The following is a 27,002-nucleotide window of genomic DNA, read 5'->3' on the forward strand; positions in this document are numbered from 1 at the left end:
TTCAATTGTGCATTCTTAAGCTTCCAGAAAGGCTTTAAGTAGAAATGACTTAATAGAAGAAAATATGGAAAACATATTTTTAAAACTAGGATCTCTGCAAAATCAACTCTTGTAACCTAATAATGTCTTTGGAAATAAACCATTTATCATTTTCTAAGCACAACTATCAGGGCTGCCCGACCACTGGACAAAGCTAGAGTGCCCCCGCTAGAGACCTTCTCCCGCCGCGATTTCTACTTTGTCTGGTGTACCTGGGATTTCATTTGGGCTGCCTTTTCTGGGTCAACAGCCAACACATGCTGGTAATGACGGATGGTATGCAGGCGATCTTTGTTCTCAGCGCGGACGTAACGCCGCAAGGCCTGGAGAATGCGATGAGGCTGCAAGAGAGAACAGTAGTTTTAAGATCCAGAGACCACAGAATGAAAACAGGCAGGAAAGCAAAGCTGCAAAACACTCACCTAGGAATGTAAAGCCCAGCCGGGCACAAGGATGAAAGCTGTGCTTTTTAAAGCTTTTAAGTTCACCAAGTAGTAAGAAACTACCTTTCTACGTAAAAACTACGTGCCAAAAACTACATACAGTTCCAAGCTTATGTTGGCTCCTTAACCAGCAGTATCTTCCAGAGTCTGTAGCCCACTCTCCTACTCAATCTGTCCTCTCTCCTGAGCTCAGTGCCTGACACCTTGATTACAAGGCAGGCAATCTCTGCGTCATCCAGGAAAGCCTTTACTTGCTCACTTAAGAATAACACCAATATCCTACTTTCCAGTACTCTGCATTCCCCCAAAGTAAAGTAGGTTAGAGTTAAGGGATAAACAGGTGTGAGACCACGCTTCCACACAGGGCTTCGACGTAAATTCCTTTACCTCTTTTTTCCTAATCTTATTTAGAACAGAGCAAGTTCAAAAGCTTTGAAAGGCATGTTTTTTTATTCTCTAAAAGTAAAGCTACTATAAAAAAATTCAGTAATTGAGTAACTACCAACCAGTAGTACCCTGAGGTTTTATGCTTTTCCAGTGTAAGACACTTCCATCTCCAGGTGGCACATGCAAGCAGCAGGTGTAAGGCCAAGGTGACATAATAGTTTCCTCCCCATTCTTCTTCCTTTCTCTCCTTCAGCCTCACCAGAATTTGTCTTAAAAGTGTCATGTGTTTGCTGACCTGCGTGTCATCACGCGTAGGCTCGACTCATGCCCTACGTTACAGCAGGAACACTGAGGCTAGCATTCATCAGAGACGGGGCTCCACACACCACTCACCCGCGGGGGGTCGGACTGCAAGGCGGCCAGATAATTCTCCAGAGCCATTCGGCGGCGGTCATTCAGCATAGCTTCCACTCGAGCCAGGTGGGTCTCCACCAGCTGCTGCTTCTCGCTGGCTGCCTCCTTCTCTAAGGCTTTAACCATAGCTTGGAAGTGCTAAACCAAGAAAGCAGGAACAGACACGTAAGTCATGGCACCTAGAAGACGTCTAAGCCAACAGCCAGAGCCCCCGATGCTGCCTCTCCTTGCCCAGAGCCTGTGCCAGTCGATAACAGAGTCAGAGAGGGGAGCAAGGGTGAGATCCAAGTATACTTTATCTGATTGCTGTCAGAAAAACGACTTCCTTATCTAATGAGCGTGTGTTAAATTAGAGTGTCAGGGTGCACCTTGGCACTGCTGGCACGGAAATCACCAGCGCCAAGAGCCCAATTGTGGGCTTCCTCAACGTGCCCTGCGAGGGAAGCGATGCTGTCCTTTCCACACCACAGCAGAGGCACCCACTTCCAAATCCCGAGACGCAGACCAACAGGAGCCATATCTTGAAACATATCCCAGTAATGGGGTGGGTTATGCAGAGTCATCCACACTGAAGTTCCGAAGGCCAAGTATCTGGCCCGCTGGAAGGGTAAAGTTGAAGGCCCTGAAACTACCTCTCCCTGCACATGATGCACCGGCCGCATAGAAATTAACATTCAGATTTCCTAGGTGACTGACACAAAAGGAAAGGTGCTCCAATTAAGTGTTAACATCACAAGAAGACAGAGTTCAGTGAATCATAAACACGAACTGATTTAAAATGCAATCAGGTTTATGAAACCTAAATTGCTCTCCCTGGGACTACCACACTCTCATCTATTTAACGGGGACCCAGCTGCTGCTGGGACTCTAATGTTACAGGCTTGCAAAGTTACAGATGAACGGGGATCAGAGGGTCTTATTGTCTGCCTTTTGACTTTTGAAGACGTCCGCAAAAAAAAGAATTCAGGGGATGCCTGGGTGGCTCGGCCGACTCAGTGTCAGACTCTTGGTTTTGGCTCAGGCCATGATCTCATGGGTCTTGAGATCAAGCCCCATGCCCCCCTCGGGCTCTGCGCTAAGGGGGAGTCTGCTTGAAGACTGTCTCCCTCTGCCCCCTCCCCGCACTCACATGAGCTACCCACGCGCTCGCACACTCTCTCAAATAAATAAATAAAATTTTTTATATATAAATAAAAGGAGGGGAGGGAACTCAGTACTGCTGAAAACTGAGTCACAGCCCCAGAATGAAGATGACTGAGGACTTTTGTCAGGAGAGCACAACTGACAGACACAGCCAGCTAAGGTTGCTTCCTGGCACGAGTTAGGTGCGCTCTGGTCGGTCTGCTTTCCTTCTACTGTGGGTGATCGACTCTAGAGAATGCCAGTTTGCAGATGAGAAGGGTTAAAAAAAAAAAAAAAAAAAAAAAAAGGCCAGTCAAAACTTCCCTGTAACATAAGCTCTCAACTGAAAGAAGGTGTCTAACTTTAATTTCCTGGGAGTTTGGCTTTGGCTGGGTTTCGGAGGGCCAGGCTGGAGGCTATCTCTGGAGAACGCATCTCACCTGAATGAGAGTCTGCCTCTCTGCTTTCGGGAGGTTCTTGGCCTGAAGCTCAGCCTCTTCCCACTCCTTCTTTACCTGGAACAAAGGTCAAGGCCAGTATCACCAGAGAATCCTCTATGAAACAATCCCCCCGCCCCCCCGTTTCCTAATAATAGCACCAGGCCCTGGAATCTAACATGAGAAACTGCAAATGGAAATCGCCATCATATGACCCCTCACGAGCTCAGCGCTGGTTAAGCTGGTTCACAGAATTACTGCTCACAAGGTCCTGGACCACTACCATCCCTAACAGAGCCTCAATGCCATGACCTCCTGGTTTTATAACCTCAGGCAAGTTATTCAGAAGTCTTTGTGCCTTAGTCTCCTTGCACTAATAAAACGCGGGGTGGAGGCGGGTTTCATACCTACTGCTCAGAACTGTTGTGGATAAAACAGATTTAACACACATTTCCAAAAGTGTAATCCCGGGACCGGTGACAAGTGAGGTTTTAGGTGGGATTCAGACCTAAAACTCTTTTCAATTTTCTTTCAATCTTTCTGAGTAACTCCAGGAGGAAGCTGCACTAGGATGCTCATGCTGCTCCGACACTTATGACTCTTCTGAGAAAGCAGCGGAGACTGAGAACCTTCCGCAGGCAACAGAATCTCGCTAGAATAGGTTAATATAGGTTTGCTCCTATCTAATACGTTTTTAGTTACCTGTCCTAATGGCAAACGATACCAGCTTTCTATCTACAACAGTGATATAAAGTTTCCCTCCTTAAAATACAAAAATATTTTAAAAGCTAGTTAATAGCGAACAAAAACAAGGATGTCATGGTTACAGGAAGTGCTCTGAGTGCTCTGCAGAGTCTGAGCACTGATAAGCACTCGGAGTAATTACATTATCATGAGGGGGTGGGAGGTGGGGAGGGGGCTAGGCTGGCCCAGAGGTGGCCCTGTTGAACTCTCACATGCAACACTGCCTGACGATCCAGGGGGACGGGGTCCCTTTTCTTCAACCATGGAAACCCTATTACTCGATGCCACACCTCAGGGGCGTAAGGGGAGCGCCGAGGTTTACCCTGTCCATTCGGTTGCGGTGCCGTATTTCCAGCTGCTCCTTTGCCTTCTGGAAGCGAGCGTGCTCGTTGTCATCTGCAGAGGTCTCAAAATACACATCGACATCATTGGTTGGCAGAGGAGTTGGGGGAACTGAAACGAAAGACAGAAGGGGTTCCCTCTGGGGGTCAGGCCCAACGTGGGAAGCGGGCTGCGCGCTCGGAAGAGGCTCGAGCTCAGGCCTGCAGAATGCACCCGTCTGCCCAGCACCACGCTCTCAGTACAAGGTGCTCCTGTCTGCCGAGACCCCACGGCGGCCCCGCTTCCTGACGGGACACTGGACCTCCAGGCCCATCCAGGCCCGTCCACGCCCCCCGGCATCTTTGTACCAGCGAGGCACCTCCCTGGGACTTCAGGGGAAGAAAAGGGAACCTACCATACCTTCCCTCGGTTCCTCCAATCTTAAAACCTAAAAACTAAGGATTTCTGTCCCTTGATCGCTTCTGGCCGGAGCCAAGGGCGGCCATCAGACCTGCGAAGGCACCTCCCCAGACGCTCCATTCTGAAAGGAACTGTGGTGCCCAACGGCCTCTGCATACAGGCTGCGTAGGGCCCGTCCAAGCTGCTCTAGCTATCTTTTTATCGTTTTCAACAAGACTGAAGAAGTCGTAGCCCCACCCCCAACACCAGGGAGAAGAGGGATCGACACCCAGCTGCGGAATCTGACAAGGACTCAGCACAGTGTGGAGATGCTTTGGGTGTTTGGATCCACGATGCTCCCTGGCCTCACCAGCCCATCACCCAGACACACCCCTCACTGCTAGTCGGCACCCGGGCTCACGGGCCCCAGCAGGTGAACACTGCGCAGTGGAGCTTAACCTCGTGGGCAGGTTTGAGATGACAAGCTTACCTCCTCAACCCCGTGGGAAATACCCAAGAAAAACTCTTACTGGCCCAGTTCACTCCCAATCTCCCAAGCCAGGGAGGACACTTGCTCGTACAACCTGCTGTGTCATGACGTCAGCGCTAAGAGAGGAAGTACCGAAACCCGGTGAGTGGCCTTCAACTCAGAAATAAAGTTACCTAATGCCACGTGGCGTAGCTGTAACACACCACCAAAACAGCCGTACGAGCGACATGTGCACCTACACGCCAGCCACTCCAAAGCTCTTCCATCAAAGCATATTTCACTTAGGTTCAAACCTACACGCTACAACGAAAACCCCGTCAGGAACGTTTGGCTCCTACGTATGCTTCCACAGGATCACCACGGCCAGTTTTCACATTAACTAGAGTGTACAGCTTCGCAAACCCCATTCCCCATGACACTCGCAAGTTGTCGGGAGGACGTCAAAGCACGGAAGCCGTCGGTGCCAATACGCACGTTGCCATCGTCTGCAGCTTAAAGGCTTATGTGCTGCAGACAGTCTTTGGTTCCTATCACTGGGCTGGATAAAGATCATACAAACCACAAGCTGCCTCCACCCCGGGAACAAAAGGTAAAGGCAGAGTGGGCCTGGAGACCTGGTCCGGAAAACCCGAGGGTACGCACACCAGAACCACACCCCCTGGTCCGTGGGAAAACCGCCGGCTCCAGAAACCAGCACATCGTCCCTCCTCGGATCCCTGCAGGGAGGGGCACAAACCCCACCAGTGGCCAGTGATGCTTCTAGGCAGTCAAAGCCCTGGGGCCGGGGACCCACCAGGACATGAGCGCAGGGCTTCTCTGTGGCCCATCTTCCTACCACAGGCATCAGAACGACAGCTGCGCACACCGCAGAACCGCGATGCCTCGAGAACCTAGGTCCCCGTACAGCACCGCCTGCGTGATCCTCCAGGAAGCAACCGCCTCTCCCTATTCTGGGAGCTCCTCCATGACCCCGCATTCCTCGGGCTTCACCTCCAGATTATGACTCCTCGCCCCTTGGTTTAAGCAACCTCGCAAAGCAGGAAACATCACAGTAGGCTCTGCCTCCAGCTTTCCTGAATAAAAAAGTTTCTGGGTAGCCCGGGTGGCTCAGCAGTTCAGCGCTGCCTTCGGCCCAGGGCCTGATCCTAGAGACCCGGGATCGAGTCCCACGTCGGGCTCCCTGCATGGAGCCTGCTTCTCCCTCTGCCTGTGTCTCTGCCTCTCTCTGTGTCTCTCATGAATAAATAAATAAAATCTTTAAAAAAATGAAAACATAAAAGTTTCTGCCACCAAAGTTCCCTAAGGACTCCTACTGTTTCCACACTTTCAATTACTTCCCCTAAGAACAGCTTCTCCACAGAGCAGCAGCTGGGGTGGTGGTGCTAAAAGCCTACTGTGTTCTGTTGGGATTCGAACATCTTGGGGGGGGGGGTGGCGAGGGGGGCACACGAAGGTATGTAAGGGAACACCCGGCGGAAGCTACAGCCGAGGACTCCCCTGAGAGCAGCGACCAGGAGCGAGCAGGAGCTCGCTGCTCCGGCGAGATCCAGAAGCAGAGCCAGGGAATGAGCGCGGAGCCCAAGGACTAGCACGACAGTGGGGAAAGCCGAGCCCTCCTGCCGCGGCCGCGGGAACCCCGCTCGGTGGAACCGCTGCACTTCCTCTGGGACCAAAGGACACGTGGACGAAAATTCCTTCACTTCCTAAAGCTCCGCGGTCCAGCGTTGCCAAAACACGGGGGGAGCACCAGCTACCGCCCCGCAGCCGCCGGGCCGCTCCCTAGAGCAGTGCGTTCCCGCCTGCGGACCCCGGAGGGGACGAGGACAGGGGGGACAAGGACAGGGCAGCTCGAAGACGAGACGGGGAGCGCAGCGTGTGCGCCCCGCAAGGACGGACAGCCGAGGGCGAGGCGGCCGCCGCGACCCCGCCGCCACCAGCCCCACGGGGAGCACGGGACACAGAGCCGGGCTGGCGACGGCCCACAGGAAAGCAAGGCCTAGATCTAGGAAGCACAGAGGGAGACGACAGCAAACACCTGCGTCGGCAGGGAGCACCACACAGACGCGGCCACGGGGACGCCGGGAGACACGGCCGACAGGACAGCGCTGCCACGCGGGCCGGCGCCGGGACTTACTCATCGTCTTACACACAGCCATACAATAGTCCTCAGACTCAAAATTGTTCCTGTTGCCTCCGCAGCCGCCATATATAAAGCGCACGCACTTCCCCTTGGAGAGGTCGAAGTACCACCGGGGCATCACGGCCCGGCAGGGCCCCGTCATCGCCTCCTGGGAGCAGACAGCTGTGTGGAAACGGTCAGAGCGTGAGCAGGATGGGCAGTGGCTTCGCGGGCCTCGCGAGGCTACGGGGGGGGGCGGGGGGGGGGGGGGACGCAGCCCCTCAGTGGAGGCCGACACAGCCCGGCTGCCGCCCGCCCGCCAACACGCGTGTCTCACACGCTGGCGTCTAGCCCGACGTCGAGTTCTGGGCCTCCCGATCCCCGTCTCGGAGGTGGGGGCGGGGGCCTAACGCGCCCACCGGCTGCTGCCAGGGGCCGAAGGAGCGCGGCGTGGGCGCGAGGGCTGTTTTAGTGGCCGCGACCCCAGGAAGTGCCACTCAGGCCCCTGGCAAGCCTGCGTGTACATGTTTACTTTTTATGTTTTCTGAGGTGAATCGTAAAGTCTGGACTCGTCAAGTGTTTGGCCTCGTGGAGCCCGAAATCATTCTTCAGGTCTCCGACGCTTCGGAGACGCACCAGCAGGAGGCTGCCTGGCAGCGGGCCAGCGTGCTCACCACCGTCCTTCCCCTTCTTTGAGGAACTGGCAGAATGAAGAAGCGGCCGGCCCGGCTCCTTCGCCGGCGGTCATTCCGTGCCACCCGCCCGGGGCACAGACAGGGCGGCCTAGAGATGGGAGCACACCCAGGAAAAGAACCAAGCTAGTCTCTTCCGTTCTAGAAGGTCAGGGCTTGAGAAGCACTGAGGAGGGGGCTCCCCTCGGGGACAGAACCCCTCGGGCTGCACGTGGAAGCGTCCTGCCCACGCGCACACCACGCTCTCTCCCTGATGCTCTGGTCCGGTCCCTGTCCTCCAGTCAAGTCCTTACAATGCAAACGAGACTTTCTGATTCACTCTGGGTCCCTCCTGAGTGGGCCAGCTCGGGACCCCCAGCCTGGCCGCCAGCGTGAATAGGGCACGACCAGCGTGCTGCAGGCCGCCCTCACGTCGGCGCCCAGGAGCGCCAGCTCTCCTGGGACTTACCTGGGAAATCCAAAATTGTAAGCAAACACCACCAAACAGATTCTAACGCCACGGCTTTATGTCGGGTTACCTTTAACGTCGTGAGTAATTTCCTTTTCTGAAATCGTCCCGTCGCTGCTGGGCTCAGTTGGGTTCTCGTCATTGTAGTCGTCTCCTTTAAAGGTGTCGTAGTAGTAATCACGGTCTTCCACCACTTCCTCCCCTTCCTCCTCGTCCTCGTCGTCCTCGTCCACAGCTGCCTCTGTGAAGTCCTCCAAATCCGCTTCGGTAGGAAATTCACTAGAGGTCACAGCAGAAAAGGGAGGTTAATACGGATTCCTATGTGCAGCGCACAACAATGATTCTCTTCCCTATTCTGAAACGCAAAAACAGAGACAGGAAACCAGCTCAACTCACGGTGAGCTCTGCGGCCACAGGCCAGAGAGCCGAGAGCCACCGGCAGTCTTGCCACCAGCTGTGGCCAGAAGGAAATGCCAGCTGGCCCCATTCCCGCAGCCTCGGGGGAAGCCCACCGCGCCCGGAGGGAGGGACTGGCAGGCCACGGCCAACAGCAGAACCATTTCAGGTTCGTCTTCTCTGAGGTTTACCTTTTGTAAATATCGTAGTCTTCCTCTTCATCCTCCTCCTCCTCCTCATCTTCATCTTCCTCCTCCTCCTTTGACACAGTAGATTCAACAGTCTTTGTCTGGGGGCAGCACACATATTCAGTGCCGTGGAACCGGTCTACCCCACAGGGCAGCAGCATGCCGTAGCGATACAAGGTCATTCCCTGAGCCAGGCAGGCCTAAAAGAAACCCGTGAGTCCGCATCAGAACGTTGACGAATGCGGTCAAATCGTCCCCAAAAGAAATGCCTATCTACATCACTACGTAATACCTTCTTCTCAGGGACACAGAAATTTTCTGTCAACAAGCTGCCATGCTGTAATTTTAAGATTCACTAATTTTGCTTAACTTGTGATGAGGAAACATCAGTTGGGTCAGAAACAAAGGAAAGCCCAAAGTTAGAAAAACAATTAAGGAAAAAGGAGTTGTAGTCATCAATGCTGGCTAGCTAAAGGTGGTCAGAGATAATTCACACTCCTCACCGCAAGGGCGTGATGTCAGAATTTGACCAAAGAAACTGACTGGAGATCCAGCTTAACTACAGAAGGCAAGTGTAAGAAAGGCTATTTCTCCTCCCAGAAGAATGAAATGGCATCTAATGCCAACAGCATGTTCATCAAGACACAGATTTTCTATAATTGGCTATTTCTGCTCTAAGGCGCTAGGGTTTGGGACAGCCTCCTTGGGAACCCAAGGGACAGCATTCTTCCTTTTCAACATCCTTAACTATAGGGGCTGGGTTGTCAACACTGTATTTCCCTATAAAAATGCCCTCCCAAATATTTTTAATTTATAAGATACAAGTACTCATAAACTTTGAAAAGATAATGGGAAAATTAAATCAAGTTGAAATCAGGAAGTTTCAAAGAAAATGCTACTTTGTCTTTTAAAGGGAAAACAATACACGATCTGTTCTTTTACCTCTTTGACCACAGTGTGCCAGTGCTGGTGGTTCTCGCACACTTCCATCTGCTCTTTGTGGGAAAACTGGCACTTTTCTGGAACTAGTAGAACATCACTTACGAATTCACCCACTGGAAAGGAGAAAGCTTTGTTACAAGCAAATCTGATGGTGGTTGGAGGTGGTAAGATCCTGAAGATTATACAGTCAGGTGTAAACAGGAGCAAGCTCAGATACACATAAGCTGATGTGCCTCCGTCCTCTTCCAAGGTCAATGGGACGTTACGGCTCCAGGCAAAGGGCCACAACAGCTTGACATTCCCTTACAGTCCTGATGCCTGGGACTCTGCTCACTCTCCCCAGACTCCAATCCTTACAGTCTGTGTGGCTATCACAACACACGAATAGAGACGCCTTCCATTCCATGATGTCAAACACACACAGATACTCCCGACTGCCTCTGAGTTCACAGGAATTCATATTCCTAGCCTCCTACTTCCCTATTTCTGCCCATATTTTTTAACTTATTTACTTATTTTAGAGAGGATGGGATGAGGGGCAGAGGGAGAGAGAATTTCATGCAGACTCTGCACTGAACACAGCCTCGAGATCATGACCTGAGCCAAAACCAAGAGTCCGATGCTTAACCGACTTTGCCACCCAGGCACCCCAGCCCATGTTAGTCCTAATACAAAATGCCAAGAACGTAAGGATGTTCTTCTAACGTATGGGTGAATCTTACTTTGGCCCTCTGTGTACCTAAAAACGCAGCACCATTATAAGTGATTCAGGTAAGACTCCTCGATGGAAGAGAATGGGTGCCTCTGGGATGAAAAACTCTGGCAGACACTACTTTAACCAGGTGACCAGCCTAACATCACCAGTAATGACAAGCTGCCATATGTGATGTGCTAAGAAGAAAATATCACTACACGGTCTTTCCGCCAAAAATATGTCATTTGAATCTAATCGTGATAAAACAATAAGACAAATTCAAATTCAGGGATATATTTAAACAAGTGGCCTAAACTAAAGAAAAAATAACAAGTCATGAAAGATTTTTTTAAAAAGACGGAACTGGGGAATTACTGTGGACCAAATATAATGTTTGATACTTTTTAAAGGAAAGCTAGGAAGGACATTCTGTGGACATTTAGAGAAAAAGTGTCTGAAGTGTGACTACCATAGTTACATAGGAGAACATCCCTGATCCTAAGAGAAATAAGCCGAATATTTAGAAGTGAACTGTCATGACGTCCTAACTTACTTTCAAAGGGTATAATCACAACAACAAAAGGCAAATAAGACACAGCCACAGAATGAGATAAAGAAGGCAAATCCAGAGAACCTCGGGAAAGGGCAGAGAGGTATTTGCTGTCACATTTGTGTTCTCTAGGTCTCTTTTAAAGTTCTCTTTTTAAACATACAAAGCTGGGAGAAAAATGCACATAGCTGTTTAAAAAATAGAATGTGCTCTTTTAGAAATACACACTGAAGTATTTATAGGAAAAAAAAAATACTGTCTGTGATACGTTTCCAAACACTCAGGGAAAGGTGGGGGTGGGTCCACAGACAATGTAAGAGCAGCTCGCAAACTGATGATGGATACATACTGGACCACGGGTACATAAGGGTTAATGGTACTAGTTCTCTCTGTGTTTGGACATGTTTGTAACTTCCGTAAGAAAAAGCTAAAAACTCACCTATCAATGGGGTGGCCTGGCTGGCTCCGCCAGTAGAGCATGATTTCGGGGTCCTGAGTTCAAGGCTCACATTGCGTATAGAGATTACTTAAAAAAACATATTCATATATCACTGGATCATCACCCAGAGATTCTGACTCAGCAGGTCTAGGGTAGCATCAGTACTGTTCACTGAACAAACATTCCAGGAGATTCTGATGATCACCAATAAGCTCCACACAGGGGCTCAGCAGAGGAAAACAAAGAGGGAGAGACATATGTGCTCAGCTCAGGAAGAGATGCAGTAAGTAGGGGCAGGAGAAAGGAAGCAGGCAGGCTCACCTCTGAGGTGTCCTTTTCTTTCTTTCTTTCTTTAGAAATGAAGTGCAAAAGGAAAGTCCTCCAATCTGAGAAAGGTCTCAGGGCTGTGAACTAGTGGAAAGTCCACTCAGACCCACCTCCTAAGGTTCATCACCACAGCCTGGTCCTCCAGGACTGCTCAGTCTCTGGGCACTACAGAAGTCAACCCTTCCATGATCCAAGTGCAAGCAGAAGGAGCCCTGTTCAAGGGGGAAGATGTGCTCTGACATCACAAGCTGGAACTGTAAACACAGCTTCCCCACATCAAAACAGTCTCACACCCGGTAATGATGCTGTACACCACTGTCAGAACAAGGGAATGTGAGGGCCAAATAGCTCCATTTGACACTAAACGCAGGAACAAAGTAGTAAGTTAGATGTACGACGCCCTAAAGGCTCTAACGTGGTAGACCATATACATAAACTTTTTTAATCAACTAGACACAATCAATGCTCAACAAACCCCAAATCCCTGTCGGTAAATGAGGATTTGCCTCTATTAGGAAAAAATATCCTGATACTCAACAAAGTTAGAAATCACTTGAACTAGGACATCCAACCACTAACTCATATTGTCTTAATGGGATTATCCTGTATTGACTGGGCAATTTTTATATTTATGACAAAACCATCAAAAGAGTATATTAAAAGGCAGTGTGCACAGGGTTAAACGCCAGGGTTCAATTTTAGCACTGTCATTATAAGCGGAGTGGTCTTAGGCAGCTTGTTTAACCTTTCTGTGCCTGGATTTCCTTATCTTGTTGTGAGAATTAAATGACATAATATTTGGAACACACAGAAAGCTTAGAGCAGGGGCAGCTGGTTGGCTCAGTTGGTTAAACGTCTGCCTTTGGCTTAGGTTGTGATCTTGGTCATCGAGCCCCACTGAGCCCCGTGTCAGGCTCCCTGCTCAGCGAAGAGTCTGCTTCTCCCTGTCCCTCTGTTCCTCCCCCTACATGTGATCCCTCACGCACACTCTCTCTCTCTCAAATAAAATCTTAAAAAAAAAAAAAAAAAAAAAAAAAGAAAAAGAAAAAGGCTTAGAGCAGAACCTGGTACACTGTAAGCACTCAGCAGCACATAAGTGTGCTAGTTCTAATTACTGATGCTAATGTTGCTGAAGTGTTAAGCTGACAGCTTCATACAAAGGAAACTACATATACAATTACAGTTATCATACAGAAATCTGTAATTTGTAAAACCTTGATTTTATATGTACAATTGTGACATCAGAAAAAAATTTAGAACAGCAATTTTATTACTAGATATATAATCTATCGACACAAGAAACTGAGTTTTAAAATAATACAATGGAATACTATATATCAGGTTAAAACTGAATGAAATCTACTTACATCACACTTTAGTCATACCCCCAAAATGATGTAAAACAAAATCAAGTTGTAAAAGGTCAACTACAGGGCAACCCTGGTGGCTCAGTGGTTTAGTGCAGCCTGCAGCCTGGGGTGTGATCCTGAAGACCCGGCATCAAGTCCCACGTCAGGCTCCCTGTATGGAGTCTGCTTCTCCCTCTGCCTGTGTCTCTGCCTCTCTCTCTCTCTCTGTGTCTCTATAAATAAAAATCTTTAAAAAATAAAAATAAAAGGTCAACTACAGAATGATACCATTCATGTAAGCTTCCAAACTGAAAAAGAAATGGTTTATAGGTACATATGCATATAGCACAAGTATAAAAACATGCATGAGGCAGAGGTGGGGTGGGGGAACAGGGGATGGGGTTGAAGGAGTACAGTTGTCCTCAGTGCTGAGTAACGTAGAGAACTGTTGAATCACTAATATTATACACCTGAAACTAACAAAAGACTGCATGTTAACTACACTGGAATTAAAATTTAAAAATTATTTAAAAATGAAGCCACTAAAATTCTGGTTCTTTCCCCTCAAAACCAAAAAATATGCATGAGAATAACATGCCATCAAGATTGGCACTGGTTACCTTGAGAGCAAGAGAGAGAAGAAGGGAGGAAAAGGGAAGGAAGGATGAGGCTTTGGAATATTCAATACAACTATGAAAAAATAAGATGGAGATGAAGCAAACCTGGCAAAATGTTGAAGAACTTGAATCAGTATGATGAGTACCAAGCGGCCAGCATATTGTGTTAGCTTCTCAGTATGCTTCAAATACTGTATGTCAGAATGAAGTTTAAAACCAAAACCTCTAAAGTGCCAATGATTTAAAAATTAACTCCATGCTACACTGTAATATTAAGTGCCACCCATCCTTAGCTATTCCATGCCTGAATCAATCTATCTGACCTCTGAAAACCGGAAGAGAATTATAAACACCACTCAATTTGACAAGAAACTAAAATGTAAAAGAAAAAAAAAGAGGGAACCCTGGGTGGCGCAGCGGTTTGGCGCCTGCCTTTGGCCCGGGGCGCGATCCTGGAGACCCGGGATCGAATCCCACGTCGGGCCCCCGGTGCATGGAGCCTGCTTCTCCCTCTGCATGTGTCTCTGCCTCTCTCTCTCTCTCTGTGACTATCATGAATAAATAAATAAAATCTTAAAAAAAAAAAGAAAAAAAAGAATACTCTTTGAGTCAATTGTAATTCTAACATTCTAACAACATAATCTAAGGAAATAATTAAGCAAATAAAGATAATTTTTTAAAAAATTTTTAAAGATTTTATTTATTTATTCATGAGAGACACACAGAGAGGCAGAGACACAGGCAGAGGGAGAAGCAGGCTCCATGCAGGAAGCCCGATGCAGGACTGAATGCTTGGACCCTGGGATCACACCCTGAGCAGGAGGCAGACACTCAACCGCTGAGCCACCCAGGCATCCCAATAAAGATATTTATTGTGGTGTTAATATCAAAAATTGGAACCGACCTAAATGCCCATCAATAGATAGGGGATTAAATGATGGTAGCTACATACATGGAATACCATGGGGTCACAGGAAATATGGTTTGTGTCTATATTTAACATGGAAAAACTTCCATAGTGATTAAATAATTTTAAAAATAATTAAACAATTAGGGGTGCCAATGTGGTTCAGTGGGTTAAGAAGAATCTGACTCTTGAGACGCCTGGGGGGCTCAGTGGTTGAGCATCTGCCTTCTCTCGTGGGGTTCTCTGCATGGAGCCTGCTTTTCCCCCTGCTTGTACACTCTCTCTGTTTCTCATGAATAAAGAAATGAAATCTAAAAAAAAAAAAAAAAGAAGAAGAAGATGAAGAAGAAGAATCGGACTCTTGAGCTCAACTCAATCTCAGGCTTGTGAGTTCAAGCCCTATGTTGAGCTCCACACTGGGGATGGAGCCTACTTAAAAAGAAAAAGAAAAATTAAGTAAACAAAGCAAGAAACACATCTTATATCCTCAACCCTCCTCCTTCAACCAGTTGGTTAACTCCTTAAGGCCAAGTTTGTCTTTTATTCAAAGATATGTATCTCCAAAGAGTAGTACAGAATAGATGTTCAAATATGAACTTTAAAAGAACAAAAAAGCAGGACGCCTGGGTGGCTCAGTGGTTGAGGGTTTGCCTTTGGCTCAGGTCGTGATCCCGGGGATCGAGTCCTGCATCAGGCTCCCTGCTCAGGGAGGAGTCTGCTTCTCCCTCTGCCCCTCCCCTCCACTTGTGCTCCCTCTCAAATAAATAAATAAAATCTTTTAAAAAGAGGAAGGAAGGGAGGATGGGAGGGAGGGAAAAGAAAACGAGTTTTTTAAACAAGTAAACTAAAGAGGAACACATTTCAATCCCAATATTGGTTCTGTCATTTCACTGTTACTTTTTGGCATTTGCTACATTTATCAGAAGCTTCTAAGAAAAAAAAGGGGGGGGGGGGTTCAGCAGATTAGTATTACTCTGTGTTTTTTTTTTTTAGATTTTATTTATTCATGAGAGACGGGGGGTGGGGGGCGGACACAAGCAGAGGGAGAAGCAGGCTCCATGCAGGGGGCCTGACATGGGACTCGATCCTGGGTCTCTGGGATCAGGCCCTCAGCTGAAGGCGGCGCTAAACCGCTGAGGCCCCCGGGCTGCCCCAGTATTACTCTGTTTTATAGAAGAACACTGAAAATGGCTTGGTCTCAGTTTAGAATTTTATCCAAGTCTGTAACAATCCTCAATTTAATCGGTTGGGCTGTAAAAGATAATGGCCACAATTTCCCAAGTCACTGCACATAGAAGGTTATATTGTTTTCACCCTTTAAGAAGCTGATCAGTGAGTATAGCAATTCAACAAAACCTAATAAACCGATGACGTCCATGTCCCTATGATTCTCTTTCTCGTCATACCCTTTCCTCTAAGCAGGGCCATGACAGCCATCAGGTTTGAGAGATTTTCCAGAGTTGCTAAAATTCCTTTTAAAAATAACAAGGGTTTGTACCCACTTGGGACCGCCCTCTACAACAACACTCTCAGATATTTTTTTAAAAACCTCCTGCAAAAGTACTCTCCAGCCATGTCGGTTACGGGGTTCTGGAAGCTGTAACCAGGTGGGAGAAGAAAGCCTTCCATAATGAGAGCACCAAGAGAATCGACCTGACCACCAATGCAAATTTCTGTGAGGTCTAGTAGCCGTTTCGAGCACATGTCTCAGAGGCAAACAGGGCTCTGAAGCTACATACTCAGGATAATCTCACAAGCAGAAATACTCAAGGGTCCACGCTGGGGACAGGGTGAACTGCTGACAGGCTGTCATGAATTCAAAGGTAGCCGATGAGCAGCAAACAGATGCCTGCAGTGGATAGTGAGACAGCGAGGCGCATCTGCTGAAGGCACCATCCCAAAGCCTCTGAGATGAGAACTGTCTTTGGTAGGCTTCACATCACAGTAACACTGTCTGTCCAGATCGCCATCCAAAAATAACCCAAAACAAAAACAGTCACAGGCTTACAAAGCTCTCTTCTTTTAGTCCAGGAGCCAGCCTGCACAGAAATGTCAGAGATGACTAACTCCTTCCCCCAAAATACCAGCAGTTTTGCTCCTTCACACATCACCAACTCTGTCCTACTTGGATCATCCTATCTACCTACCTACCTATCTGTCATCCGCATAAACTTTTAGAGATAAATAGGAGTCAATCCACAGTAACCTAAGATATGAGGTCATTTTGAGAAGGAAGAGACAACTGAAACAGCAGGTTAGAAGTCACATTGATGGGCAGCTAAGCATCAGAAGAGGGCAGAGCTGAGTGACATGAACACAGATGTCCACAGTGTGACACAGACTTGATGCAAGCACTACTAGCAACCTAAATTCATTCTCAAACTGCTTTCTAAGCAGGCTAATCTCTCCCCTCAACCTAGCAAAAACGACAACAAATAAAACTAATGCCTGAGGACACAGGTAAGGACCCTGGGACACCCAAACCAATTAATAGAGGCGACCCAACCCATATAGACAGGTCCTGGTTTCCCCAGTTTCCATCTCCTCACCTCCTCACTTTCTGGCCTGCCTACCAACCTATGCTTTGGGTTTGCTGGGCATTAATTATCTCTATTATTTTTTAATGTAATCTCTATGCCCAACACGGGGATCAAACTCACAATCTCGAGATTAAGAGTTGCGTGCTCCACTGCCTGAGCCAGCCAGGCACCCCATTAGCTAGTGACAGAGTCCTAGGGCTACAGCTAACCATATTTCTACCATCACTGTATTCCAACATGCGGTATTCATCTTAGTATGTCCAAAAAGACTTACTGTGGTTACTTCTGGTGAATACAACATACAGGACTCTTTTTACTGCATCCATTTTTAGGACAGTTTGTATGTTAAAAGAACGGTGTGTGGCTGTCTAACTCACTGAATATACTATAAACTATTAAACTATATCCTTCAAAATGGGTGAATTATATAGAATATGAATTATGTCAACAAATTTTGTTTTTGTTTTAAAGCAGAGACTGGTTGGGGCGGCTGGCTGGCTCAGTCGGTTCAGTGTACAACTCTTGATTTCAGCTCAGGTCATGATCTCAGGATTGTGGTTCTGTACTGGGCATGGAGCCTGCTCCTAAGGATTCCCTCTCTCTCTCTGTCTGTCTCTCGCCCTCCCCATCCTCACTTACTTGCACTCTCTCAAAAAAAAAAAAAAAAAAAAAAAAAAAGAAAAGAAAAAAGAAAAAAAAAGACTGATCATTTATAGGAGATACTGAGCAAACAATAGTTATACTGAGGATAATGGCACTGGAGGCACCAATACGAGCTACTGCCACTAATATACACGTGTAGCTACAGAAATACAGATTTATGTGTATGTGCATATGTGTATATACATGTATTTCTTAACTCTGTCTGCTGAGCAGGCCTAGAAGCAACATCCTAGTATAATAAGTACACACAATGCCCAGACTTGGTTTCTCAATACCATTCTCCACTGACAGAAACCAGGGCTTCCTGGAGAAATGTCAGACTCCTGATGTAGAGTTGGGAAAATACAGCATCAGCCTGGATCATCTTTTTCACAAATCTGGACAATGAGCCCAGAAGGAAATAAGTGAATGCAGACACCATCTCAGCCAAGTAATAAAAGCTACCACGGGTAATGAAGCAAACCGACATCTGCAACTCCTAATTCTATGCAGCAAGAACACATCTATGGGTAGCCTCCTCAAAAAGGCGTATATCAAAGGAGTCCTAAGGGCCCCCTGCATGGCTCAGTCAGTTCAGCGTCCGACTCTTGATCTCAGGGACAGGAGTTCTAGCCCTGTGTTGGGCATGGAGCCTACTTTAAAAAAGAAAAAAGGATCACAAGACAAACCCAAACTGCAAGGCATTTTCACAAAGCAATTCCTACTCTCTAAAAATGTCAGGGTCATGAAAAACCAGGTGAGAGACTAAATACTATGCGTGATCTTTAATTAAATCCTGACATTATAGAAAAAAGGTGAAACATGAATATGTCTGCAGATTAGATTGGATCAATGCTAATTTCTTGATTTTGATGATGTGGTTATATAGGAGAATGTCTTTGTTTCTAGAAAATCTACACTAAAGCCCTACGGGATAAAAAGATAGCAACTTAAATGACTCAAACACAAAAACACAGCAATGGCAAGGGTTGGGGGTGTTGGGGGGGAGCGAATGGTAACAGTTGGAAAATCTGAAGAAAGAGTATATGGGAACTCTGTACAATTTTTCTAACCATTCCATAAACTTGAAATTATTTTTAAAATATTCTTATTCTTAAAAGGCAAGAATAACTCTAAAGCACTACCACCAAAATGCTTTCTAGAGCATGGAAGAGAGTGGTACTAATTACTACCCAACGTCAGCTCTACCTGGGTGCTCTAAGGGGAGATGGGCTGGGGGCAGCAGAGAGACATTAAAATCTACTTCTTCAATGATGCCAAGTTAGAACTGGTCCCTTCCTAGCTCAGCCGCAGGCAACTGTATGCGTTTTAGGATACAGTGGATGGCTCTACTTATTGGCTAAGAAGTAGTTCAAATGGATACTGGTGTAAACACAAAAAAACACTTTCCACTAAGGAACATCAAAGACCATATAATACTTTATTCAGTGACCACGATGCAAAGAAAGTATTGAGTAATTTATGGTCAAATAGTTTTTTTTTTTTTTTTAATTTTTATTTATTTATGATAGTCACAGAGAGAGAGAGAGAGGCAGAGACACAGGCAGAGGGAGAAGCAGGTTCCATGCACCGGGAGCCCAACGTGGGATTCGATCTCGGGTCTCCAGGATTGCGCCCTGGGCCAAAGGCAGGCGCTAAACCGCTGCGCCACCCAGGGATCCCGTCAAATAGTTTTTTATGCACTTAGTTAACAGTATCATTTCACTATTTCATTTTATCAACACAGAAAAATTCGAAGTACATGTAACATATGGGAAAACAAAGCAGTAGAATAAAATTTCTGTCGTGTGCCAGCTACAGTATGCAGTCTTGTCTTACAATTGTCATTAAAAAGTGTATCCTGTGTTGCAGACACTGTCATGGTACTAGAGGTCCAAGAGGACTAAAACAGGGGCCCTCGGGGCGCGATCCTGGAGTCCCGGGATCGAGTCCCACATCGGGCTCCCGGCATGGAGCCTGCTTCTCCCTCTGCCTGTGTCTCTGCCTCTATCATAAATAAATAAATAAAAATAAATAAATAAATAAATAAATAAATAAATAAATAAATAAATAAATAAATAAATAAATAAATCCTTAAAAATAAATAGATAAATAAATTAAATAAATCCTTAAAAATAAATAGATAAATAAATGAATGAATGAATGAATGAATGAATAAAACAGGGGCCCTGGTTTCACAGTGTTTACAGCAAAGTTGGAGAAAGGTACAGAAACAGATAATCATTGTACAGGGTGACAGGTGCAAGGGCAACAATGGGAGTATTCCAGAAATCTACATATCTGGATAGGAAATATAACTAGGAGGAGAAGTTTTCTTTAAAGGAGGCAGCCCCTAAAAAAAAAAAAAAAAAGGAGGCAGCCCCTCATCTGGGTGGCTCAGTTGGTTGAAATCTGACTCGATTTTGGCTCAGGCTATAATCTTGGGTTCATGAGAATGAGTCTCTGCCCCCCACCCCTGCTGGGCTCTGTGTTGGGGATGGAGGGGGGAGTCTCCTTGAGATGCTCTCCCTTCCTCTGCCCCCCCCCCCCACCGCCCCACTCCACCCGTGCTGGTTCATGCTTCTCTCTCTCAAATAAATCAATCTTTAAAAACAAAATAAATAAAATTTAAATAAAATAAAGCAGGCAGCCCCTGAAGTAAGCTTTGAAAGGAGAACTCAGCAAGCAAAGGAAGTAGAGGAAAGGCATCCCAAAGATGAGAATGGGAGGGTGTGTGGCCAGGAGCCACAGAGGCCCAGGCTGACAGGGGGTGGTACACAGAGCAGGGGTGGCAGACATCTGGAAGGCCATGAAGAGAGCCACAGTATGGAGTTTTTGACCTAAGGCAAGGAGCTTAATTAAACCTACTTTTTAGGTGAAGAAGAGCTACTAAGGGCTTCTACGTGTGGGAAAAACAATTCAATTCTCATTTGAGGCCCGAGGGCAACAGACTAGACAACAGAATGGAGAAGCACACAAGGAGGCTGTTGTCACTGTCTGGGCAGGAAAGGACAAACGGCCGCCCAGAGCAGCAGGATTAGGAATATAATAAGGGATATAAGCCAGACGTTCCCAACTTTCGGGTCACAGCACCTTGAGTGTCTCAGTAAGATTTTCATAACACTTCCAGGCCTACCCTAAAGAATACCCAAAAGCTAGTGTGTGCTGAGCACCACACAACGCCTCCAAGGGTGCGACTGACTGACCACTGTCACCCTTCCTTCTCCTTCTCTAGTTATTTTATGTGATGCTGGCTCTTTAGCCCGGGAACCACTAATGTTCAGGTCCAGGAGATAGGAGGTCGCTGAGAGGATGCTGAAACCATGAACACCTCCAGCTAGCAGTTCATGGGATGTCTGAGAGATGTTTCCTTTGAAAATCCAACTATCCCACAAGGCCTCCCGCCACAAGTTTGCACCAATGCCCTGGGGTGCCTCAGTGCACAGTTTGGGAACTGTGGATAGAAGCCTTATTGAAGACATACAAACCAGGCTTGAAAACTGACTGGGCGTCGGGGAGATAAAGGTCTCCCAGATCTCGAGCTCAGAGTTCTGAGTGAGGGGTGGAGCCATGACAAAGAACATGTAGGAGGGACCAGACCAGGCTGCAAAGTCTTCCAGGGTAACAATGTAAAGGGAAGAAACGACTGCAAGTACTGTCTACCCACTGTCTACAAATATTCAAAATTACACTCTTGTTTCTTTAATCCAAGAATTTTATATAGAGGGGCGCCTGGGTGGCTCACTCGGTTAAGCGTCTGCCTCCGGCTTGGGTTGTAGTCTTGGGGTCCTGGGATCGAGCCCTGTGTTGCGCTTAATGCTAGGTGGGGCATCTGCTTCTCTCTCTCTCCTTCCCTCTGTCCCTCCCCCTGCTCATGCTCACTCTCTCATGCTCTTCCTTAAATAAATAAAATCTTAAAAAGAATTTTATGGAGAGTGTATGAAACCTCATACCAGAGATTTCTTAGAGCCAAATGGAATGGGAGACCATCCTTAGACCACACCACACGGAAGGTCTCCAGGTCTCACACGACTACCACATGATGCTCCACTTTAAAGTGAGTGGTGGTAAGCATCTGCAATGTCTCGCTTTCCCCCCACTGAATACTTTAATAAAACAGTAATTGCTACATGGTTTAAACACTGTTATTCAGGTGCTGACTCTTCCTGTTATTTTGATACATGTGAGAATGAGGAAAGGCATACATTCCATTTTAGGAAGGGTTTTAAACGAAGGGAGGAAGTAGGACCTGTTAAATTAATGGCTAAAATTAAATATACCACCAACTACCCAGAATGTCGATGTTAATGCTATATCTCTGTTAATCCCATCATGGATCATCAAAAAAATAAGTTGTTTTGACCTTTTACGCTTCAATGACCACATCTGCTCCTGAATCACCCAGCATAGCTACAGGTGCATGAGTGCATCTGGATACCTCTGTGACGAGCGGTTGGGATGAATACATTGACTAGGTAAGTAATGGAAGCAACAACTCTTTCTGGGTAATAAAAATTTCTTACTCAGTTTTACTCAGGTTAGCTCTACTAACACTGACCACAGGGTCAGAAGCACCTGTGGCCGCTGTGGGCCCTTCAGAATGGCAGGGAGCACGGGGCCTTGGCCTGGCCTCCCTGACAGTGCACAGGCAGCTCACTATGAGTCACTCCTCCTGAAAACTACCAGTCTGGTCTGGCTAGCAGTGTAGGATTTCAGCACCTTGTAAAGTATGCTTTGGATGAAGTAAAAGGAACGGGGGACTCCATTCCTTGGGCTGTTCAGTATAACGCACTACTATGGCCGTGAAACAGGAATTTCAAACATCAATGTGACGCAAAGTTGGACTGCTCTGAGGGTAGCACTTTGACTCTGTGCCGTGCAAAAAAGCTCACCCTTAAAACACAGAGGATGCCCACGATGGGAGAGGTCATGACCATCAAAGGCAAGTAAACCACAGACACTAGAAAGTGGTGAATATTCCAAAAGGAAGTCCCATAATACCTTCTTGTAGCCCTCAGCTTCTTAACAAAGGGAGGCATTGCACTATGGGGCAAAAGAAGATTTATTTGAAAATGAGCAACCTCTACTTCTGGAAAGTCACCAAGAATATCTAAAGGTCACTCACCAAGACACTTAAAAGGTACCACGACGTGAGTCTTGCACTGCTTTTTGTCCCTCCGGCACCAATTGTCAACACTGACTGGCTCATTTGCTTCCATCACATTTGTGATCTGTAGCTCTGGATACATCTGCAAAGAAAAGAAAACGCGCTCACAATAAACTGACTTTATCCATAATAAATGGATGTTCATTTCCAAGTAAGGATGGGTGTCTGCTTCCTCAGCGTCATCATTATCCTCCATAAATCTAAACTTCACTCTGCTACTCCTGGTTCTAACTGAAGTCATCAAGTAAAAAGATATTGTAACTATTAGTTCTCTTTTGTCTGGGAGATTTCTGACCACTTCTAATGCATTCTCTTAAAACAAACAAAAAAGAATCGGAATCTTTACTTAAGGATATACAAAAGTAGCAGGCTCTCGAGTCCACAATAAATCTATTAGGTACAAGTCCACTTGCAGGGTGCATGTAAATAGCTGAGAAGAAAAAGATATTAAAAGGCAAGTCCATGGAAACATCTGCTGATGAAATTAGAGAATAAAACTCTAACCCTGGCCTTCGATGCTAATCTTGGTGAGAAGTTAAAACATCTCATATCCCTTTCTCGGTCAAGTTCTGACTCCAAAGGTAAGCAGAATCAGACCTGAGACAATCATTTATAATACAGGTGGCTTTCTAGCAGCAAGTGGAAAGTGCAAGTGTCCACCTGACAGGTTTGGCTTTATATCCTCCCATAGTAAGTGGGAAGTCAAGAGAAGCAGGCTTGACTCGTATGGTACCTGCCGAGCTTCTGTGCGGATGGCCAAAACCTCTGACAAGTCTCAGCCATGTCATATATATTGAGACATAAAAGGCCCGGTGCTCCATCATTAGCAACTTGGGCTTCTAAGGTGAAGAGGTTCAAGCCTGGGATGCCTGGGTGGCTCAGTGACTGAGCGTCTGCCTTCAGCTCAAGTCAAGATTCCAGGATCCAGAGATCGAGTCCTACATAGGGCTCCTCACAGGGAGCCTGCTTTTCCCTCTGCCTGTGTCTCTGCCCCTCTCTCTGCATCTCTCATGAATAAATAAATAAAATCTTAATAAATAACATAAAATAAAGAGGTTTAAGCTTGACCCAGGAAAAAGTCGTTTTCATGTTCCAGCAACAGTCTTACCTCCTGACAGTACTGAAGAACTTCTTCTTTTGTTCCGAAGCATTTCTTAGTGCCTGTTGGGTCTGGTTCCCATTTCCCAGTCTGAATGTTCACATGCATATTTAACTTCCCACAAAATACTGCAATTTGAGGCTCGGCGACAGCAAATCCTGTTCCAGCATTGGCCGCGAGAGCCTACCAAAGGGGGAAAAAAATCCAGGTTTACTCCCAAAAGGCTGGCACAAAGGCACAGTCATCTACTGGTTGTGACAGTAGAACTGATCTCTTAAAACTTGTTTATTAGTTTTATCTTTATCTTCATAAACAAATCCTTTTCCCAGGAGTTAGGCCAGAAAAAACAATGAGCGTTGGACTTACATGATCAAAGCGAAAGGTCAATGGAAAAAATCTACCCCCCACTCCCCACCTGGATACTTCTGACTTGGGAACCTATAATCCAACTGTGGTCTGCTCTACTACGAGTGTATCTACTTCCCGGTCCTTCATATATTAAACCACAGAAGTACAGAACGGCAAAAGTGCTAGTAATTCACTCGCACAACAAAATCTTGTTGAGCAGCTACTATTTTGCAAAGTAATGTGCTAAATGCCTATGACACAGAGTGAACAAAAAGTCATGGTCCCTGCTCTCGTGGGGCTTTCGGCCTACTGCCGGACTCCATACTCGCACATCAGGTGTGATCACATTCCTAGATATCCCACAAAGGAAAAGAACCCAGGGATCCCTGGGTGGCGCAGCGGTTTGGCACCTGCCTTTGGCCCAGGGCGTGATCCTGGAGACCCGGGATCGAATCCCACATCGGGCTCCCGGTGCATGGGGCCTGCTTCTCCCTCTGCCTATGTCTCTGCCTCTCTCTCTCTCTGTGACTATCATAAATAAATAAATTTTAAAAAATTAAAAAAATAAATAGATACATGTTGAGCTACATGTATCAATACATGTATTGTATCAAACATGTATCATGTAAAAAAAAAAAAAAAAAAAAAAGGAAAAGAACCCAGTGCTGAAGCAGCATATAGGAAGGGAATTTAACCTAGACTGGGATACGGAGGTGGTCAGCGAAGCTTCCTGACGTGGAGCTCCCACGTGGAGGAAACATACACAGAGAGGCAGACAGCAGCGGCAGAAGGGTGAGAGGCAGGGAGGTGCAAGTCTAGACAACCGTGCGGGCCAAGAAAGGACTTTGTCACTGAGGTGCTAAGAGGTTTTAAGCACAAAGTTAGTATTTTCAAAATGCACCTGTGATATTTTCTGGTTGCACGATGGCAAAGAGACTGCAAGGGAACAAGTGTATGCCGGGGATGGCTCAGGAAGCTGGTGCCATGGACTCAGGGAGATGGAGAGAAGGGGAGCGAGGGAGGGTGGCACCTGAGACAAAGGCAGTACAGCGGAGAAACAGATGCAAGAGACTGGACAGTACAACTGGTGAGCGTTGGCGACAGATTAACTAAGGGGCGCAGAAGCAGATGTCAAGCATGGCTTGCATTACTCAACGAGGGATGCATCATTCACGGAAATGGGACACTAAAAGGGATTTCATGAACAATTTTATCTTGTATCAGATAAACATAATGGTTCCACTGTCTTTCTCTGGCTGGTATCCTCTTCTTTGTGAAAAGATCATAGCCACTAACAGATCACAAATTACAGGTGACAAAAAACATTTAGGCATCGTGACAGGTAAGGCTCCTACAAAGTCTCATGTTCCAGAAAAAACACAGGCATCCCAGCACCTAGAAATAGGCCAATATTGATGGATGCATCCACAGTGGAGTTTTGTGGTTTCCTCTAATGTAAAAGTTCTTTCAAAATAAAAACTGAAGTTTTTTAATGTTAAAACTTGGCGGATAGGGTTAAAGATTGTATGGTCTATCATAGTGCTCTTTTTTAAAAGAGCAATTAATATAAAATGGCTTTCCTATTAACAGAAAGGGTAGCTTTGACTTCTGTAATATATGGAAATTATGTGCTTTCTAAGCAACTCTCATTTACTTGTGCTGATGGACGACAAAGATATTAATGGTCCTTCCAATCAGGAGACTACATTTGATTTTGAAAGGCATTATGACCTTTCTCCAGGAAAAATTTGCCATCGTCCACCTATTTTGCTCAGGAGCTTATTAAAATAAGCCTGCTTCCTACCACTACAAGAGAAGGAAACACAGACACTTGTTGGATAGCTGGGAGAAAGCTAATTTGGGATGAAAATATTGCCAAGATCAATCAGGGTTGAAAAAACACCTCAATTAAATCCAACAAAGAGAACAATTAGCAACTTTATTAACTAGAATTGATTGCAGCCCTACTGTGATGATTAATCATTTACTAAAGCAGAAGGCAGATCCTATGTCTTCCATATAACTGCGTACAAAGCTACAGGCTGATGAGAAAAAGAACAGGGGTGCCTGGCTGGCTCAGTGGAGCCTGTGACTCGATCTCCAGGTTGTAAATTCAGGCCTCATGTTAGATGTGGAGATTACTTAAAAATAAAATCTTCAAAAAAAAAAAAAAGAAAGAAAGAAAAGAAAAGAAAGAATATTGAAGGATAAGTACACACATTTATTTATAGGCAATACTCTAATGGTATTTAATTCAAAGCAATCATTAAAAGGTGTAAGGATGCCCAAGACAGATGTGCTTAATATTCACATTGAGTTCAACATGTGGACCAAAACGTCTCTTCTGCTGGCCATTCTTCTTTTGAAAAAGCCACATGTTAAGGATGGGCTAGCGTTCAGGTATGACATGGAGGAAAATGGGTTAATATCGAGACGAAGGCAAAGGAAACCCAGGGACAATTTTGTCTATTGAAACCAGTGTTTCCCTAAAGTTCTTTCCTTCCTACTTCAAAAGCCCAGATAGAAATAAAGAAAATTAAGAAAGATATAAAAAATATATAAGAAAGCTCAATCAGGGATCCCTGGGTGGCGCAGCGGTTTGGCGCCTGCCTTTGGCCCAGGGCGCGATCCTGGAGACCCGGGATCGAATCCCACGTCGGGCTCCCGGTGCATGGAGCCTGCTTCTCCCTCTGCCTGTGTCTCTGCCTCATTCTCTCTCTGACTATCACAAATAAATAAAAA

General features: G+C 46.3%; 1 protein-coding gene across 4 annotated transcripts in view; it reads right to left on the minus strand.

The window, feature by feature from the left end:
• The window catches only part of APLP2 (amyloid beta precursor like protein 2), an 82,087-nt gene that overhangs the window by 14,182 nt on the left and 40,903 nt on the right, over nucleotides 1–27,002 (minus strand). For 2 of the 4 annotated variants that reach the window (XM_038535632.1, XM_038535631.1), the window contains exons 2-11: nucleotides 23,922–24,095; nucleotides 22,772–22,895; nucleotides 9,582–9,694; nucleotides 8,643–8,839; nucleotides 8,126–8,334; nucleotides 6,931–7,098; nucleotides 3,909–4,039; nucleotides 2,846–2,920; nucleotides 1,263–1,421; nucleotides 252–380 (exon numbers count right to left, since the gene is read on the minus strand). In XM_038535632.1, the coding sequence (XP_038391560.1) occupies nucleotides 252–380; nucleotides 1,263–1,421; nucleotides 2,846–2,920; nucleotides 3,909–4,039; nucleotides 6,931–7,098; nucleotides 8,126–8,334; nucleotides 8,643–8,839; nucleotides 9,582–9,694; nucleotides 22,772–22,895; nucleotides 23,922–24,095 (1,479 nt within the window). The remainder of the gene's footprint in view (nucleotides 1–251; nucleotides 381–1,262; nucleotides 1,422–2,845; nucleotides 2,921–3,908; nucleotides 4,040–6,930; nucleotides 7,099–8,125; nucleotides 8,335–8,642; nucleotides 8,840–9,581; nucleotides 9,695–22,771; nucleotides 22,896–23,921; nucleotides 24,096–27,002) is intronic. The other 2 variants (XM_038535634.1, XM_038535633.1) reach the window with 1 other exon arrangement.

This window comes from Canis lupus, chromosome 5, assembly GCF_011100685.1.
Source record: "Canis lupus familiaris isolate Mischka breed German Shepherd chromosome 5, alternate assembly UU_Cfam_GSD_1.0, whole genome shotgun sequence".
Taxonomy (NCBI): domain Eukaryota; kingdom Metazoa; phylum Chordata; class Mammalia; order Carnivora; family Canidae; genus Canis; species Canis lupus.